The sequence below is a fragment of the Lycium barbarum genome, chromosome 4 (assembly GCF_019175385.1).
Source record: "Lycium barbarum isolate Lr01 chromosome 4, ASM1917538v2, whole genome shotgun sequence".
Taxonomy (NCBI): Eukaryota; Viridiplantae; Streptophyta; class Magnoliopsida; order Solanales; family Solanaceae; genus Lycium; species Lycium barbarum.
In genome coordinates this window covers 36,437,485-36,456,009 of record NC_083340.1, presented here as the reverse complement: position 1 = coordinate 36,456,009, position 18,525 = coordinate 36,437,485, and the positions used below count along the sequence as shown (strand labels likewise).

Below are 18,525 nucleotides of genomic sequence, written 5' to 3'. Positions count from 1 at the left end.
CCTATGGCGGGATACGTAGGCAGCCCATATCGAGCTCGATTTCACTTTTAGGAGAATTGACGTCCCGTTTTGTAAATAAAACTACACTGACCTGACTTCCCACGATGGGATACATAGGCAACCCACATCGGGTCCGGTCTCTTTGTAATAGAAAACCCAAAAACATCATCTTCATGTAACTGGAACTACGATGTGACCTGACTTCCCTCGGTGGGATACGTAGGCAATCCCCACCGAGTTTGGTCCCTTTATTGATCTTCTTTTCTTTTGTAATTGAACTACGTTATGACCTGATTCCGTTTGGATACGGAGGCAGCTTGAGTCAGGCTCGGTCATTGCATTATTTTACCCTTTTATTATAATTGAACTATGTTATGACCTGATTACATTTGGATACGTAGGCAGCCTGAGTCAGGCTCGGTCACATCACATTACATATCATTTTATTTTCACTTGTACCCCCGAACTACGTAGAAACCTAATTCCTATTTGGGATACGTAGGCAACCTGAAAAGGTTTGGTCATACTCTTGGGAAACATTTTGTTTATAATGTACCTATAGATTAGGATCGGTTTCGTCGTCAAAGATGTCAAAGAACTTGGCTTGAATACAAAGAAGCATCATCAGAGGAAAAGACTATGCCAAGATACAATTTGGATATAGACGTCGGAATGGAGAAGCTCAATGCGTGTCGGAACATGTCATAATCTAAAGAACGATATATTTTATTGTGTATATACATAATACATCTACATATATATATATTTGATTTCTAAAACCATATTTTTCAAAATATATTTTCTTACTTTTCCACCTACTAAGTCTCCGAACAGAGATCGCCGCACCCAAAGAAGCTCAAAGGATTCAAGTGACAAGGCTAGGGCTGCGATCGACACAAATCAACACCCCCTCCCAAATTAAGAATTTTTCTTTGAGTACAAGATTGACAGGAATTAGGACGAGATAAAATCAAAACAAGCTTCCAGTGGAGGCATCCCAAGATCCATCACTACATCATTAGCCAAATAACCTTCTCCTATTTTATTTTGCTTCTCTGAACGTTTCATTTAAATTTGCAGGTATCTCCAGGAGCAGGGTCAAGGTCGATTATTCGAAGATGGGGGCCCCCGTAGCACCCTTGTTCCTCAATAAAACTTCGCCAATCGGAGATCTACCTTCTAACTGCGACTAACTCTGCCAATCAGAGATACAATCGAACTCTGACTAACTCCGCCAATCGGAGATACAATCGAACTCTGACTAACTCCGCCAATCGGATATACAATCTAACTGCGTCTAACTCCGCCAATCGGGGACTACCATCTAACTGCGACTAACTCCGCCAATCGGAGATACCATCAAACTGCGACTAACTCCGCCAATCGAAGATACCATCTAACTGCGATTAGCTCCGCCAATCGGAGATGCAGTCTAATTGAGTTGACTAACTCCGCTAATTAGAAGATACCATCTAATTACATTGACTAACTTAGCGAATCGAACTACCGTCTAACAACGCAAATTACCCCACCAATTGAGGACCGCCGTCTAACTTCGCCAACAATTTTGCTAATCGGAGGTTTTACTTTACATAACAGTTGCTCCTTCAGTCGGAAGCCTTTACATTACAGTTGCTTCGCCATTCGGAAGCTTTTCCTTACAGTTGCTCCTCCAGTCGAAAGCTCTACATTACAGTTGTTTCGTCAGCCGGAAGCTTTTACATTATAGTTGCTCCACAAATCGAAGCTTTCAATACAACTGTTTCACAAATCGGAGTTTTTACATTACAGGTTGCTCTGCAAATCGGAGCTTTCAATACAACTTCTCCGCTAATCGGAGTTTTCAATACAGTTTCTTCGCAAATCGGAGATTTCAAATATGTCAGCTTTCGCTAATCGGAAGCGGCTCCGTGAATCGGGGACTTCAATCTAGTTTGTCTACAATCTCTTCCTTTATTTCTTTATATTATTATTACATTACAGCTTTGAATTGCACAGGTATCTTTACATCTTTTGTAGGTCAACACAATATAACGTGGAACTATCTCTGCCATAGCGAATTGAGGCACCCCGCTTGATGAGGACATCAAACTCACAAGTTAAGAGTCAATGAATCCGCTCTCCGATTTTGCTCATCAATCAATATTTTCAATCCCTTAAGAAAATAGTTATTTCTTATGAGAATCCACCTTCTGGAGACTCAGTCAAATTCTTCCACATCCTAAGGTTGTCATAACGCAATACTGGGAAAATTCTAAGGGTCATTCTACCACGATGGTATGATGTCATCCTATAACATCACGAAGATACATTCATGTAGAGTCTCGCTAATGGGTGTGTTGTGGCCACCACATTTATAATCGGGAGGCTGCGAAATTACATTCCGTCTTCTGAAAGATCTTTATCATCCACAATCCTCTCCCAAAACCTGTTTACATCTTCCTAAAAACAACTAGTGTCACCATAATACGACACTTTGGCAAAAATTTTGAGGATTTCTAAAATTTTTCTATCTTCTCGTTTTCTTTAAAACCATATCTGAAATTAATTCCCGTCCTCTTCAATAAGTAGGGGACTCAGAGTCAAGCCAATCGTATTCCATTCTAGTCATTTTCGCTCATGTTGAAACCGCTAACCTTTCCATCTCCAAAACCTCGTGTTACCATAACTACAACACTGGGACAAATTTTTTAGGATCACTCAAAAATTTTCAACAAGACAACTCTCCAAATCTCCAACAAAACCACATTTCGCTTTTCTATAACACCGGGACAAATTTTGAGGACCTCTCAAAATTTTACCATCTCCCTGTTCGAACTACATCAACCTGATTCTCTTATGACCTGAAATATGTAGGCTACTCAAGGACCAGGGTTCGGTCGAGTTCATAACCTACCTCTCCATTCCCAGAGGAATTAACCTACTTCTAGTTGTAGTCTTTCCAAACCTAATCTGATTTACTCGTCGGGACAAAATCGAGTTTACGTCAACGTCTTCGCCCAAAGATTCTTTCATCATCGCTGGTCGAAGAGGGACATGCTGTTGACACCTAATTTTGGCCCTCTTTTTTCCTTTAATTAATTTCTATGCTTCCCAGTCCTGAAAATCCCCAAAATGCATTTTTGAATATTACCCTAATTTCTACATAATTTTGAGAAATCATTTCTCTAAATTTAAGATCATTTCAATTAGTTCTTGTAAAAAAGTTTAAAAAAAATCATATTTTTATAACCAAATTCGCTCGAAAGTAGTATTGATATTCATATGTTAATATTGGTATTGATATTTTTCTTTAAATACTGTGTATAACTAAATTAATAATTTTTATCATACTACTACTACTTTATTTTTAAAACTAAATATGTACATTAAATTACTTATATTATAATTTTCATATGTACACATTTTTGGGAATTAATTAGGACAAAGAAGCCGATTTTAATTAGTTCAAAAATGAAAAGATATTAGGATGATTAAATTCATCTATTGAAATGGGCTAAACTAATTCTCAAATATCCACAACTCTAAGCCCAAACCGCCCAGCCTCAACTTGTCCCTAACCCGGCCCACAATTACCAACTAAGTCCCCAAGACCCCAATTCATTTTCATCCAAAATCAAAACCCAAACCCAACTAGAATCCTAATCCATAGTTTCATTACAACTAAAAACAAGCCTCAACGACACTGCCACCACCACCGTATCCCTTACACCATCGACCTCTCATGTAAGACCAATCCTTTCCCCTCACTGTTGAAGATGTTTCCACCTTTGACCCGAAAAGAACGCAAATATCTCGTGGGTTTTGTACCTATCTTCGCTCGACTCAATAGATAATAGCGAATCCTCTGCGCAACCGCTCCAACACGTCAAATCCTATCTGAAAAGGTGAGACTTTTCAGCCTTTTTCATCATCTCATTTGTTGAAAATGTTTTCCTAGAATTTTCCCGCATTTGCTTGATTCGAAATTTGAACTTACAGCTTCTTGAAGAAGCTTTTAGAAACCCCTCAGTATTTTGCTATAAATATAGGCCCCTGTGGACTGTTTTGAAGAAGTTTTTAGAGGTTGAAATCCCCCTTTGAATAAGTTCTTCATTTTGGGGAAAATCCCTTTTTTGTACTCACTATTTCATAAGCTTTCCATTTGTGGAAAAGTCCTTCTTCATCACTACTACTGGAGTCTCTTTTCTTTTTCTATACTTCGGTCTTACTCTTCTCTCAACAACAAAAACTACCCCGAGCGGATTCGACGACTCGACGCCTCCCTTTACCTCAGTTTGCTGTCCGAAGAAGGTAATCCTACTCATATTTCTCTTATTTTGTTTTCGTTTCATTTACAAAATTAAAATGTAGTCGTTTGGTTATTTGTGCTAGTTCATTTTATGTTCTGACCGTAAAACATTTTACGGGTCGTATAATAGACCGTAAATCTGAGATTAAAATTTAGTGCACTGGAAATTGCAAGGTGAAAATTCATGAGACAGGTGAAAATTTACGGTCCGTAAAGATTTCTACGGTGACTTTCACGGATCGTAAAAAGAAGGCGTAAAGAAAGGAAAGGTTAAAATACCTGACCTACTTCCCACTCTCCCACACTTCTTCAAAAATTCGAACTGTTCTCTTTCCCCATCCATAACCGACCATTCTTCCCCTATAACTATCTCATAACGTAATTTCTCTCTCTTACTGCCCAGGAAACACCAATCGTCTCCTCTTTCTCCCATCACAACCATCCTCAATTTCATTTTTGTTGTTTTTTTGGTTTTGTGCAAAGTCTTCAAGTTCTATCAAGGCTTCATACTTCCTTCTTACTGGTATTCTATGTTTCATGCTTCAGATTGAGGGTAGTTTACATTAGAAGCATGAATTTTGGAACCATGAATCCCACCTAGGGTTTTAATTTTTCAAAAATTAACCTTTGATGGGTTTGGTGGTGGAAACTGGTTGTTTGAATTGGTTGGGGGGTTGGGTTTGGTATGTGTGCTGCTAGTATAGGATTGTTTCAACATTCCATCGGGTCGGAGGGCATTTCAACCATCTATCTTCAGAAATGGAGGAATGATAGTTATGCCCGCCAACTGTTCGATGAAACGCCTCAAAGAAAAGAATGCGGTGAAGTCTGAGTAACCTCCATTCATGAAACTCCCTCATAGTGTAGAATTGTGTGAGTGATATGGTGCTGAAATCTAGAAAATGAGGCACTCAATGGGTATGTGAAATATTTCACGGACCGTAAAATTTATTTATGAACCGCGAAATAGCACTGTATATTAAGGATTGTTAATTGCCTTTCTATTGTAGAAATTACGATGGGATTATGGATCGTGAAGTTTTTCACGGACCATGTAATTCACCGAAATTTGTAAATTGAAAAATTGTGTTTCTGTTGGTGGCATTACGGTCGAGTTTACGAACCGTAAAACTTTTTACTGACCGTGAAATCAACCGTAAATTGTGAGTTGAAAAACTTCCTTTCTGTTAAAAGAATTACGATTGAGTTCACGGACCAATTTTTTTTTACATCTCGTACAATTTAACCGTAAATTGAATGCTGCAAAATGAGATTCTGCTGGTAGATTTACGGTCAGCTTTACGTTCCGTGAATTTTTTTTACGGACCATAAAAGCCAATCGTAAATTGGTTGTTGCCCACTAGCTTTCTGTTTTGAGACGAATATCTTTGAGTCATAACATTGTTTTTGTTGTTTTTCTCTTTTCTTTTTGTTATCTGAGGCTTAATTCCCTGATTTTGTGAAGAACATCCTACATAATGCTTGTCCTCAACAGGTATGCGTCCGAAGAATCTAGTCAAATGAGGATCAGCCCAAGCAGTTGGTCGAGGTAGAAGCAAAGGCAAACCGAAGGTCGCATCCCGACTTGGAGATGTTCCCACTGATGCCGAAGAGGATTCGGTTGAAATGCCTTTGGAGAGACCCACTCGGCAGCTTAGAAGCACTCCGACTTAGGTTTCCTCCCAATCTGAAGAGGGAGAATCCTCTTCCTCCTCATCCGGTGCTAGTGACCAGGGCACTGAACAAGAGGAAAGCCAAAAATCTGGTAGCCCTGCGCAGTCACAGGCCAGCTCCTCAGATGACTTTGAAACTCGGAGACGCCAGGAGATTCATATGAAGGAAAGATCTGATAATGCCCTCTGGCTTTCAGTTCCAGGGTCGTAAGAATTGTTTGAATAGGGTTTGGAGCGGGTGAAAGCAGGAGGAAAGCCAAGGCGAAGCATATGGGAAGAACACCAGATAAATTTTCAGGGGTTGGAGGTATTTCCCAACATCCTAGTTGTGCTACATCATTACAAATGGGACTTTCTAAATGAGCCTTTGGGAGATTATTTACAGATTCTTGTTCGTGAGTTTTACGCCGCTTATGGGGCAACGATGTTGAATGCTCAGAACAAAACTTAGAGAAGGAATAAGCTAAAGCGGTTGGAAGAAGTGGTGGTACGGAGAGTCAAAATTGATATTACACCAGCGGCCATAAATTCAATCTATTTGGGGCTGATTATAGGGCGCCGACGAATCTATATGAGATTGATTACAAGATTGCCGCGTGTCAAGAGGATTAAATGACTTAAATGCCATGGATTGTATTGTTCATCTCAGCAAAGGCAGAACTACCGTGGCGCACCAACCCAAAAGCTCCAATCTACAAAAGGGAACTATCACTAGAAGCCAAGTTTTGGTGGACCATCATCCACACCCGGATTCACCCAACTCAGTTTGATAATACACTCACGCTGGACAGAGTAGTCCTTCTAGTGGCTATAATGTCCAAAGATAACATTAATCTGGGTCTCCTAATTGCTGAAGAAATTCGGTTGCGGGTATTGCAGCCCCAGACTTCCCTGATTTTTCCATGCCTCATCACCCGGTTATGCGAAAGGGCTGATATTCCTAAATTCAAACCTCGAGACAAGTACACCAAGGCAGTTCATGTGTCTGACATCATGAAAAGCAAAGATGAAATGCTTAAGGAGGAAAGACTTAAGGTTGCACAGTCTACCGCTAACCCTTTTGCCACTTCAGTGCCGGTCCAGCCTGGGTCGCAGGATGAGCCACTTCCTGACACCACCACGGATTTTAAAAATGCGGCTAATGTTGAGGTGCCACCCACCACCAGTGGAAGTGCCACCACTGCAGCACCATCTACTTCTCAGCCAGAAACCTCTTCAGTCGGTCCCACACCACCAACAACTCAGCCATCACCAGCAGCCCCACCGTCTGGGAGCGTGGTCACACTCAGTGTTGAGACATTCAGAGATTATATGGCTAATACTGATCGGGCAAATGAATAGGTCGACAAGGTAGTGTCTCGGTTGCACTCGTTTGTTGACAGGTCAATCAAGCATGCTTTGAAACCACTACAGGAATCCATTAAGAAGTCCTACCAGAAAATTCACTCTAGAATTGATAGGCTCGAGATCAGATTTTCCTCTTGACTCGAGGGGAGTCCACCACTAATGAAAAAAAAATTCCAAGAGGAGTTAGAAAAGTTGAAGGCCGATATGTTGGCTTTGAAGGTGAGGGATGCCAGTGCTGTGGGAAGCACCTTTTCTGCGCCTGTGGTCAGGTTAGATTTGCCACCAGTAGTGGATTTGTTGGTGGATATTCTATCATCACCAGAGGATAAAGGAAAGAGGAAGAGGTCCGATGACAATGAGGTTGACGATGAAGAAGAGGACAGAGTGTTCAAGAGAGTCCTCCGCGAGTCTCAGAGTGACACATAGTTTACTGGGGCTTCTGCCAGTCATGCACCCCTCCCCGAGGAGTATGATTCTGATCCACTCTCCGTCCCACTTGATGCTTCCACCCATGCTCCTATAGCCAATTCGTTGGGCTGAGTCATTCGGCACCACCCATTGGAGCCATTGATTCAGCCACTGTAGAGGTGGAGACACCTCGCGATGGTCATAGCGCTTAGTGCGACCCAGGGAGCTCCTACCCTCTGCTTTTATTTTCTTTTACTTATGCATTGGGGATAATGCATACTTTTCAATTGGGGGTGGGTAGCTCGTTTTTCTTGTATGTATGTGTTACTGCAGTTTCTTTTGTGTAGTCAAGTTTAGTAAAGTCCATGACTTATATGATGATGGTTTTATTAGCTTGTGGCATGTATGTATTGTTTTGATTTGAAAATGAAAAGGCACCCCTCTAAAAAAATAGAAATAGTTGTGTATAAATACTTGAATGATGAATGAATGGGATGCATGACTCATTTGGCGACATTGTGCGGATTAGTAATGAGTTGTGGCCTTGAGTACTGGGTTGAGAAATGAAAACAATACATCAGTTTAGTAACCCGTTGTCATGTGTTCTGAGATTTGTTTTTATCAATTCTTGTGCATTGGTGTAGTCTATAACTTGCCGGAGAGTGTTTCAAGGTGAAATCCTAAACTACGCTTGGTTTGAAATAGGATGTTAGGCTTTCTTTGTACCCTTTTCTGTGCCCAAATTTTACCTACCCATGTTTCTTATCCCTAGGCAACCCTATTTGAGCCTATAACCCTTTCTTTGGCACCCTTGTTGCAAGCATCACCCGCTTTGATCATCACGGATTCAATTTTTCAATTACTCAACCTCTTTAAGTGTATAGGAAGTGCAACATAGGAGAAAAATCCTAAGTTGGGGGCGGTAAGAGCAGTGAAATGAAAAAAAAAATCTGCATAAGATAAAAGGAAGAATGAGTCTGTGAGTAAAGGGAAGGCTAGTAGTGGAATGAAAACCGAGGAAGGGTAGGAAAGTGTGAAAGAAGGTAGGAACAAATGGCTAAACTTAAAGAGGTCTGAGTCACTATTTCCTAAATTTTTCCTACCTTAACCCAAAAAGACAACAATACTACCCGCAAGTCCTAATTGATTTCAACCGAGCATGTTTACATTAATGGAGGAGCACTTGAAGGGCAAGCCTATGGTACCGCGCTAGTGCACTTGTCTTAAGTTATTTTTCATATTTGGACCATTATAAATAGAACCTTTAGGATTTGTTGGCATTATTCTAACTTTTACATTGAGTAGTGGAGCAACGAACACTTATTTTATTGGTGGTGGAAGCTTTTGAGAAGGAGTCTTTCACTTTTTGTCTTCTTCTTCTTGATTACTCATTGTAAACTTTATGCATTTTACTTACTCTTATATTTTATTTAATGAAGATGACTAGCTAAACCCATTAGTTAAGGTTGTGGGACCATAATGTGTTAGTTATGTGATTAGGTCTTTATATTCCAACCACATTTGTGTGTTAATGGTGTTTTCTATTAACTCTTCAAGCTTTAATGTCTTTTAATGGTGACCAATAATATTCGTGCCTAAATACTTGCACTTTGCTTAAGAAAGAAAGTAAGAGTTAAGAAAAGAGTAAATAGCAAGGATTTGGGGGTTTCAAACCCCATCTAATAGCTTGAGCTAGAGATTGGAAAGCTAGTAATAAAATGGGTGTTCATATATTCTGCATTCTAAGGCTTGAGAAAGCTTAGTAATGATCCTTATCGATTGGGTTGAGAGACTTTTGGTAAATCCGCGTAGCCCATATTTAATTACATCTAGACACATAGATGAGTTGGATCGATACCCATTTGCATTACTTTTCATTGGAACCGCAACCTTAGTCCCTTTACCAATAGTTTATATTTTATAACAACTCTTAAATATTAATGGTCAATCTGCAAACCAATCATTATTATCTTCCCTTCTCCCTCGAAATATAGACTAATAGTCGAGCATTACACTTAACAAGTATATTTCTTCATTGTATTCTCTGTGGGATTCGACCCCAACCTTGTTGGGTTCTATATTTGACAACGACTGCTTACTCCTAATATTAAAGGTGTAATTTGGGCGTATCAGTATGCTGCTACATTCTTTTGTGATAAGTATTAGGCCGTGATTAAAGGTCTGAATCCTCTTTTGTGATAAGTATACGCTGTGTTTTTGTTGTCGTTCAGTTCTTTCGGATCAATTACCTTATTTGTTGTTTTGCATACTCTATTAAAAGTGAATAAAAATCTGATTGGACAGTTTAGATGTTATGTGTAAAGTTATTTCCTGGAAATATATTGAAGTAATTCCATCTCAAGGTTGTGTGTGTTTACTATCTAGTTATGTTATCTATTTGTTTCGGAGACGACTCTAATCCTTATTTTTTTTTCTCTCTTTTATTTCTTTTTCATGCAACAGTTGGGAGCATTTGGAGTTATGGCAACTCTGGATTCGGCCTAGATCAGTGAAAAAACTAGTAGCAGCCTCCTTTGCTTGTGTCTAGCAACCTTTGTTCATGTCAAAGAGTCCACGCCCTTCTTCCTTTCTTTAAATTTTGTGTCCTTGTATCCATAAGATATTACAGCCTTTGACTAACATTTTGTGGTTTGTATTCATAGCTTATCTATTTTTGCTTATAAGCGAAACTCTCAAGCGATGACAAAGTCTGATACTTTAGTTTTCTAAAAGGAAAAACTGACTTTCTCTTTTTTTTTTTTTTTTGGCAAAAGAAGAATAAATAGTTGCAACTTCTTTTATGTATTACTACTACCTATGTATTTTCCGATTATTAAAACAAGGATTCAAATGGGAGTTAAAAATGCAGATCTAGAAACGTTCAAGAGATGGAGATTTTGGGGCTAAAAATCGAGGCTGTCCGAAACTATTTTAAGAAAATACATAGGGCCAAATAATTCTTTCTGGAATTTTCATTCATACTAACATTTTGACAGGTTCGATCTTTTCAAGTTTATACTCTTCTTAGAGTCCAAGTATAGTGGCCCAAGCTATTTTACGAGAGCTATAAGGTATATACTCTATTTTTCATATACATATATATTGTATATATTATCTGATTATATATATATATATATAACTCCTATGCTCATCTTTTCATTATGTGTATACATATATAAATAGTACTATCATAATAGTTATTTTTGAAAGTGTACATTATTTACCATCTTTAACTATGATATACATATCACATAAATAAGTTATTTTCTCATAAAAAAATATGTATCTTCTTACTCTACACTCCCTATACTATTCTTATATACATCATACACATTTTTTCATGCATACATTATCAGTAACTACTTTCTTTTATAAATATGCATTTATCAACATAGCTATAATAGCTTTTGAAACCATTTTTTATTTTTTTTTACTTTAGGACGAAGTCTCATTTCACATTTCTTTAAAAATAGGCTATAACAAATAAGAAATAGTTAAATAATCCCCATCTAGTGTTAATTAAACTAAATTTAAGGACTGTCTTTGGACAACTAAGGGATGCTTAATACCTTCCCCTTGGGGTAAATAAAACCCTTATCTTGAACCTCATAGGTTTCGTGGATTATAAACAGAGTAGATACACAAATGCAAATGGATTTCCTGATTTTCCTTAAAATTAGGTGGCGACTCTAACTCTTTTAAAACCAATTAAGAGAACCGGAAAGTTGCAAACTATCTTGGACTCGTTCAAAATAGGCGTAACAATCGTCATCTTTCAAATCCAAATTAGCTTCAGCCTTATCATCATATTTTTGTGAAGGTCCTGCCTCAGCATCATTTTTTAGAGTCAAGTGTGACTTCACTCGTGCATTAGCAGAAGAGCACCACCTCTATTTGCCTTTCTTTTGAAGGAATTTTGATAAAGCCTAGCAAAATGCTCAGGCGCCCGACATTCATTTTTCCAATGGCCTTTCATACCACAACGATGACAATTGCCTCTTGAAGGATTGCTTTGAGAACCCATATTGTTCTCCCTTTTATGGTGACCACCACTACGACGATTATTATATCGTCCCTTACCCTTGCCACGCCCACGCGCATTATTATATCCCCGAATACTATATATTTTGTCTTGTTTGAAACTGATCATTTGCTGCTACCACATTCGCTTCCGGGAATGGAGCAGTTCTAGGGGGACAGGTTTCATGATTTTTCAATAAAAGGGTGTTATGTTGCTCAGCCACAAGGAAGCATGAGATCAAATCAGCATGTTTTTTAAATCCCCTTTCACGGTATTGCTGTTGTAATACCAAGTTTGATGCATGAAAAGTCGTAAGAGTCTTTTCCAACATATCCTCATCTTTTACATCTTCTCCACATAATTTTAATTGGGAAGTAATTCTACATATAGCAGAGTTATAATCACATATAGTTTTAAAATTCTGTAACCGTAAGTGAATCCACTCATAACGAGCCCTCAGCAATACTGTTAACTTAAGGGGTGATCTTACCTTTTCCTTAAACCAGTCCACAATTCAAGTAGATCTTTTACCGTCAGATATTCAACCTCCAATCCTTCATCCAGATGATGACGAAGGAAAATGATATCCTTCGCTTTGTCCTGACTCGATGCTGCATTACCTTGGGTAATAGTAGCACCAAGACCTTTAGCATCTAGGTGAGTTTCAGCACCGAACACCCATGAGAGGTAATTTTTTCCGGAGATATCAAGTGCTACAAACTCAAGCTTTGACAAATTCGATACAGTGAAAACTATCATAGACAAGTTGTTGAATTAGAAATAATAACATAATCTCAAAACAGTAATTTTATTTTCACAGAACAGTAACCTCCCTTTTTTTTTTCTTTTCAAAAAACAATAGCCCTTTTTTTTTTTTTCACATAACAGCAACCCACTTTTTCCACAAAATAGTAACCTTTTTTTTTTTTTTTTTCACACAAAACAGTTAGCATAAAGTCCTCTGGAATGCTATACTTGTTAAAAGAAAAATCACACGTAATATTTACTCAAGTATAGAAACAGACAAACCATATGTCATACAGAACTAAAATGGCAGGGGTTTAGAACAGTAAGGACACATATAGTGATGCCTTTTAAAAGACATTGGAAACTGGAAAGTGAATCTTTTCGCTAGAAATACCATGAAAAATAGAACACAGTGACATGTCACATGTGAATATACTAATCAAATTCCAAAAAAAAAAAAAAGATAGAACCTTATCATGTTTAAAATAGATAATTTTATAGGCCAAAAGAAAGCCTCTGATTTGGCTTTTATCCAGACGTAAGACACTTGAATTTCATCCACAATAAACTATTGGTACTTGTATTTTGATGATCAAAGGACAAATAAAAAGCTATAGACCCAGAATGTGATACATATAATCCTCTGTATGTAATATTCAGAAAAATGACTATGCTCATAACAATGTTTGTTTAATTTAAAAGAAATAATCTTAATTACTAGAAATTAACACTACAAGAAAATGCCAAAATTGTGACGGAATATTTGAGACGGAGCAGTTCTATCACAAATTGTGACAGAATTGTGACGGAATTGTGATGGATCAACCTTTCATACATAAAAAAAATTTAAAAACTTTTTTTTCCCATAAAAATTTTGAGGGTAACGGATTTGTGACAAATTTGTGACAAATTTTAAATATGATTTTTGTGACGGACATATTTTCTTCACAAATTAAGGCTGCTAAGAAAAAATGACAATTATTTGTCACAACTCTGTGACAAAAATTGTGACGGATTGAATATTCCGTTACAAATATAATAACAAGACAATTAATAATAAATATATAAATTTGTGATAGATTTGTTTCCCTCACAACAACAAAATTAGGCAACTTTTTAATTTTGGCCCCAAAAATTTTCACTACTTTTTAGTTTCCCACCAAAATTTGACCCCATTACATTTCAGCAAAATAGTTTTGCTTCCCCCAAAATTAGACCCCATTACATTTCAGCAAAGTAGCTTTACTTTCCCCAAAATTAGACTCTTCTAAGCTTCGACTCACTCAGTTAATTTCTCAATGATTTCAGCAAAGTAGCAAGCCGTTCACTTCGACTCCGTTGTCATCTTCACTAAGAGGTTTAGTTTTTCTCTATTAACCAAAACTTACAGTGAATAACTTTTGGATCTTCATATTGGGTCCTTCAATTCTTGCCCAAATTTGTCTCTGATTTCCTATGTAAGTATTCTAAAGTGAATAATGATCTTGTTATTAGATCTTTCAATCTATGTTTAAAAAAACTCCTACTAGCTTTTGCATGCACCGATTTTTGAATTTTTTGTGGTGGGTCTTCATCAAACTAGAATATTGCGTCCTTCACTTGAAGTGGGTAAAGTTTTAATTAGTTTCTTTCTGATTTGAACAAATTTTGGGCTAAAGGGAAAAGCTTTGATTTTACTAAAGGAATTTTTTGTTGCTATGTTGATTTTCCTAAAGGAACTTCCGATGGTCATGATCAATTTATGGTTGCAATCGTTACGTCCTAAAAATCACTCTTTGTTATCGAAAGAAAAGGGTTCGCAGTATAAGCTTCGTCCCGAAGTTCATGTTTTACTTCATAGTATTATCATAGATGTGCTTATTTCACTATCTTATGTAGCTCAGATCATTTGAGTGATATTCGTAGTATTATCCTAGTTGTGCCTTTAGTTTTGAAGCTTATATGTCTAGATATTGCTAGCTCGTATCGTCTTATGGTGTATTGCAACTTATTTTGCAGAAAACTTCAACAACCTCCATTTTCAATCAAGGATCAAGATGAGAAGGCAAAGAGGAGTTCTTTCTTCAAGGTTTGCATTTTATAGAGCTTCTTACTTCTTTTTGCTGATTTGTTGGACTTGATGAAGAGACTTTGGCGCGATCACTCATGTAAGTATTTGGCGGCACTTTCGGGTAACTAATATTCATCATAGAATCAAGTGAGTTTAGGATAACTAGAATTCTTGAAACTTGACTAAAGAGTTTTTTTAGTTGATTTTGCTTTTCATTTTCTTATATTCAAAGTAAAATTGTTTCATTGTTGATACAGGCGGATCTGTTGGAGTACATTAGTTTATTTGAATTTGCTAAGTTTAGAGCATGAAGAGAACAATGCAAACTAAGATAGTTAATTAGTTTAGCTTACCTACCTTAGCAGATGTTTTTGGTAATAGGATGCTGGTCCTAATTCACGGTTAAGAGAATTCATTAATTCAATTCAATTACAATCTATTGTTGGACTACATTTCATTTTAGATGGTAAGTTGCTTCTATTTTAAAAGCTTCTAGAGATGGACTTTGTTTGACTTGAAAATAAGTAGGTTTGGTATGTGTGCTGCTAGTACGGGGGGGTTATTTCAACATTTCATTGGGTCGGAGGGTATTTCAACCATTTATCTTCAGAAATGGAGGAATGGTAGTTATGCCACCCAGTTGTTCGATGAAATGACTCAAAGAAATTTGGATGTGTTAAAGTCTGAGTAGCCTTAATTCATGAAACTCCCCAGTATGTGAAGGGGGGGGGGGGGGGGGGGTGAGTCCAAATGATTTTCTATTCATGTCAAGGGGCGTTCATTTTTAGTGTTATTAGTTAGAAATACATCTGAATGATGTTTTGAGAATAAGAAATACATCAATCCCATTTTTAAACTTAAAAAAATGAAAAGAAATTGTTTTACATGGAGATTAATATACAAGTTCAGAATGAAAATTGATCACTTTTCCATATCCTTTTAAGGCTTTCTGTTAAGTGTTTCAGTTAATAGTAATGAGAGCTATGTAGTTCTAATTGTTTCTGGTGAAAGAAAAAAAGGTACTTTATATGTAGTAAAGATTATTTCTTGAGAATACTAGTTAAAAGTTTTTAAGTTAAAAGATTGTTATGACTTTATTGACAAGGCTGAGTGGTTGGGTCCCAACTCTATATCTTCAGTTTATGACCAATACACCTTTGTGGCTTAAAAATCATACAATCCATGTCTGACTACTAAAATTTTAGAAATTGAGTGCTTTTGTTCTGTTCCTGTTCTTTAATTTTTTTACTAGAGATGTTTCCTTTTTTGCTCTGTTCTGATTCATCTATTTTTTAACTAGATTTCTTGATAGTTTTTTTAAGAAAGGTTAAAGGAGAATTGAATTTTGTCCTTCCTCTGTCAGATGGGACATGCATCGTTGACTTTTTATTAATTTGAGAAGTGAAAAAGTTTACTTTGAAATTTATTGACATGTCATATAGTTATTGCATGTTTCGTGACAATGTATCGTGTGGTTGGATATTCTCATAGGGAATAAAATTGCATGACTTTGGTAAGCATCTTGGTGAGCTATTTTAGCCGAAAGTCTAATCATTTCTATTGACAGGGTATAACAAGGTTTCTCTTAGCACTAATTCCACATTAATACAAAAGTACTTGACGCCCTCCCTTTCTTTTCTCTGAGGTGGTGCTGATCTTATAATTATAAGCGAGTGTTTGAGATACAATTGTCCTCTACTTTCTGGTGATTGATTAAATTTCTCAAAATTAGGAATTTGTTCAACTTTTCAATTGTGGTTCACTAGTTTAAGATAGTTATGTCATATTTTTGTCATATACAAAAGATTGACCATGTTGTCCTGGTGCATTGTGCACATTTCAATTTATTTTGGGCATAATTGTATGATGATAGCATTGACTTGATGTCGACCATTTGCTATTATCTGATCTCTTACCTTTGATACAGCAGAATAATTATTTTGGTAAGTGATCTGAGGCTAAAACAGAGCAGGTGATGTAAGAGACTAGAGCATCGTTCTCTAACAATGCATAGAGGAGGAGATTTCAAGTTTGAGCAAACAGAGAGAAGGTCGGTTACATTATGTGGAGGAGCGATTTATGCGTGCATGATTAGTAAGATGGCATTATCATTCCTTCTTCGATTCTCGTCCCTTCGATACAGACTCTTCGGATGCTTTACGGATTTGCAATTTTTAAATTGATTTGTAATATGTTTCATAGTATGAAAGTTACATTTTTGTTATTGTTAATTATTTTAGCTAACTTGATGTCATTTTATATTAATGTGAAAGGTGACAAATAAAATTTTTGATGAAAAACCTAGCCTCAAATCCATTACAAAATAGCCACCAAAGGTTTGAATTTGTGACGGAATATTGTCATAAAGATTTGTGATGGAATATGCTGTCACAAATGCTTGGGTGAGAAATTAAAATTTGTGACGGAAAACGTTTTATCACAAATATTGTGATGGATTAAGTCATCACAAATCTGTCACAATTTTGTGACGGAATCAAGCCTAGTAAGGCTTCTCAATTTTGTGACAAAAATATCTGTCACAATTTCGTCACAAAAAATTGTGATCCGTCAAAAGAAATTTATGACCAAAGACTATTTGACGGCCGCGGTTCTGTCACAAATCCGTCACAAATCTGTCACAAACCTTGATTTGTGACGGATTTGTGATAGATTTGTCCGTCACAATTTTGACATTTTCTTGTAGTGTTATAAGAACCTTTTAAACCTTTCAAAAACCTTTTTTTAGCTACTTTTCCAGGATTTGGGTTTTCCTCAATTGTAGTTGTCTGATTTGCATATATGATTCTACTAATACGAAATATGTTTTGACATTTGCAGTATTCATTGATAAGAATGGCTAGAATAAAATTGTAGATACATATCTGGAGAAGTACAACTCGATTAGGGAAAACAACTTAGAATAAAATTAGAGACTCATGCTGATAACGTGTTATAAAACTAAATATTGCAAAGAAGAAAAGCTTTAGCGGGAGCTTAGTGCACCGAGCTGCCCTTTTACTATGAAATAATTTGCTATAAGTTAGAGTTAATTTGAAGGTGTAATTATTAATAGTTGAGTGATTGTTGAGGAAGGGATTAGAAGTAATCTCTTAAGTTACAGAGATGTAATCTGAAGGGATTAGAGGTAATCTCTTACATTACAGAGTTGTAATCTGAATATTGGCTCTCTTTTTAGTGGAGTTTGTGTTAAATTCTACAGGGTAGATAGTGATTTCTACACCTTTGAGATAGGATATTTTCCACGTAAAAATTTGTTTGTTCTTTACTTATTCTGCATTCTCGTTATATTACTTGTAGTAAGTAGGTTGAAACAAGATGAGAACAAGTTTCATCTTCTAGCTTCTGTAAGTTAAGCAAAATTTTGGAAAACCCGTTAATAAACTTTAGGGATAATTTAAACGACTTCCCTCACATTTGAGCTCATAATACTAACTTCTCTTGTAGTTTATGATATTACTGTTACCTTCCTTATTTTAATTTTTTTCATAACAATTCCTTTTACTTAATTATTATTAGTTTCAAATTTTATGATAGGACTAATTTGTCCATTCTAATGCATTTTGTTTTAATTGCAAATTTCTATCTGACAAAATTATATTTTCCCTGCCCTTTTTTCTATCGAAATTTCTTTGCTTTATGTCAATGAAAACTTGAGATCTCATATCTATTTAGCTTAAAATTCATTTATTAGATCAATCAGTTAAATTGTTAATAACTAGGATACATGCATCTTAACTAATCCAAATTGTTTTAATCTTTTGAAAGTATTAATACAAAGAAAATGGCATAATATTAATAACAATGCAGAAAATCAAAGCGAGATAATTGAGAATGTAAGAGATAGAGAAATCCTTATAATTGATTCTCCTGGTTCAGATGATGAAGATCTCATAAGAACGGTGGTGAACAACAATGTTGACAAAAAATAAGTATTTAGTCGTGTGTAAATCATGTGAATTCAGATAGG

At 36.5% G+C, this 18,525-nt stretch overlaps 2 protein-coding genes and 1 long non-coding RNA gene across 8 annotated transcripts; 2 read left to right on the top strand and 1 right to left on the bottom strand.

Moving 5' to 3' along the window:
- The first annotated feature begins 3,459 nt into the window (after window positions 1-3,459).
- On the top strand, window positions 3,460-10,472 carry LOC132635880 (uncharacterized). 5 transcript variants are annotated; one of them, XR_009580808.1, is made up of 3 exons: window positions 3,460-4,293; window positions 5,787-8,012; window positions 10,183-10,472. XR_009580808.1 is itself a non-coding variant. In XM_060352469.1 (2 exons), the coding sequence occupies exon 2, from the start codon at window positions 6,586-6,588 to the stop codon at window positions 7,303-7,305; it is 720 nt and encodes a 239-aa protein (XP_060208452.1). In that variant the 5' UTR covers window positions 3,585-3,887; window positions 5,787-6,585; the 3' UTR covers window positions 7,306-10,472. The 5 variants fall into 5 exon arrangements, 3 of the variants coding, with proteins under 3 accessions (XP_060208452.1, XP_060208451.1, XP_060208453.1); XR_009580807.1 differs by having other exon boundaries at window positions 3,585-4,293; window positions 5,787-7,778; XM_060352469.1 differs by having other exon boundaries at window positions 3,585-3,887; window positions 5,787-10,472.
- A 1,365-nt stretch (window positions 10,473-11,837) lies between these two features.
- LOC132637415 (uncharacterized) lies at window positions 11,838-12,499 on the bottom strand. The gene is made up of 2 exons (XM_060354504.1): window positions 12,231-12,499; window positions 11,838-12,120 (listed from the first exon to the last, which is right to left on the bottom strand). Exons 1-2 carry the CDS (start codon window positions 12,497-12,499, stop codon window positions 11,838-11,840), a joined length of 552 nt encoding a protein of 183 aa, XP_060210487.1.
- Window positions 12,500-13,599: 1,100 nt separating this feature from the next.
- Window positions 13,600-16,837, top strand: LOC132635879 (uncharacterized). 2 transcript variants are annotated; one of them, XR_009580806.1, is made up of 3 exons: window positions 13,600-13,944; window positions 14,486-14,634; window positions 16,468-16,837. It is a non-coding gene; the product is annotated as an uncharacterized LOC132635879 (long non-coding RNA). The 2 variants fall into 2 exon arrangements; XR_009580805.1 differs by having other exon boundaries at window positions 13,611-13,844; window positions 16,468-16,781.
- Window positions 16,838-18,525: the final 1,688 nt, after the last annotated feature.

Bases quoted from the DNA above. Each gene is read 5' to 3' on its own strand.
- LOC132635880 (XM_060352469.1), top strand. From the start codon at position 6,586: ATGCCATGGATTGTATTGTTCATCTCAGCAAAGGCAGAACTACCGTGG.
- LOC132637415 (XM_060354504.1), bottom strand. From the start codon at position 12,499: ATGATAGTTTTCACTGTATCGAATTTGTCAAAGCTTGAGTTTGTAGCA. The intron at 12,121-12,230 runs GTAAGATCACCC...TGCTATATGTAG, and splicing joins TGGACTGGTTTAAGGAAAAG to AATTACTTCCCAATTAAAAT.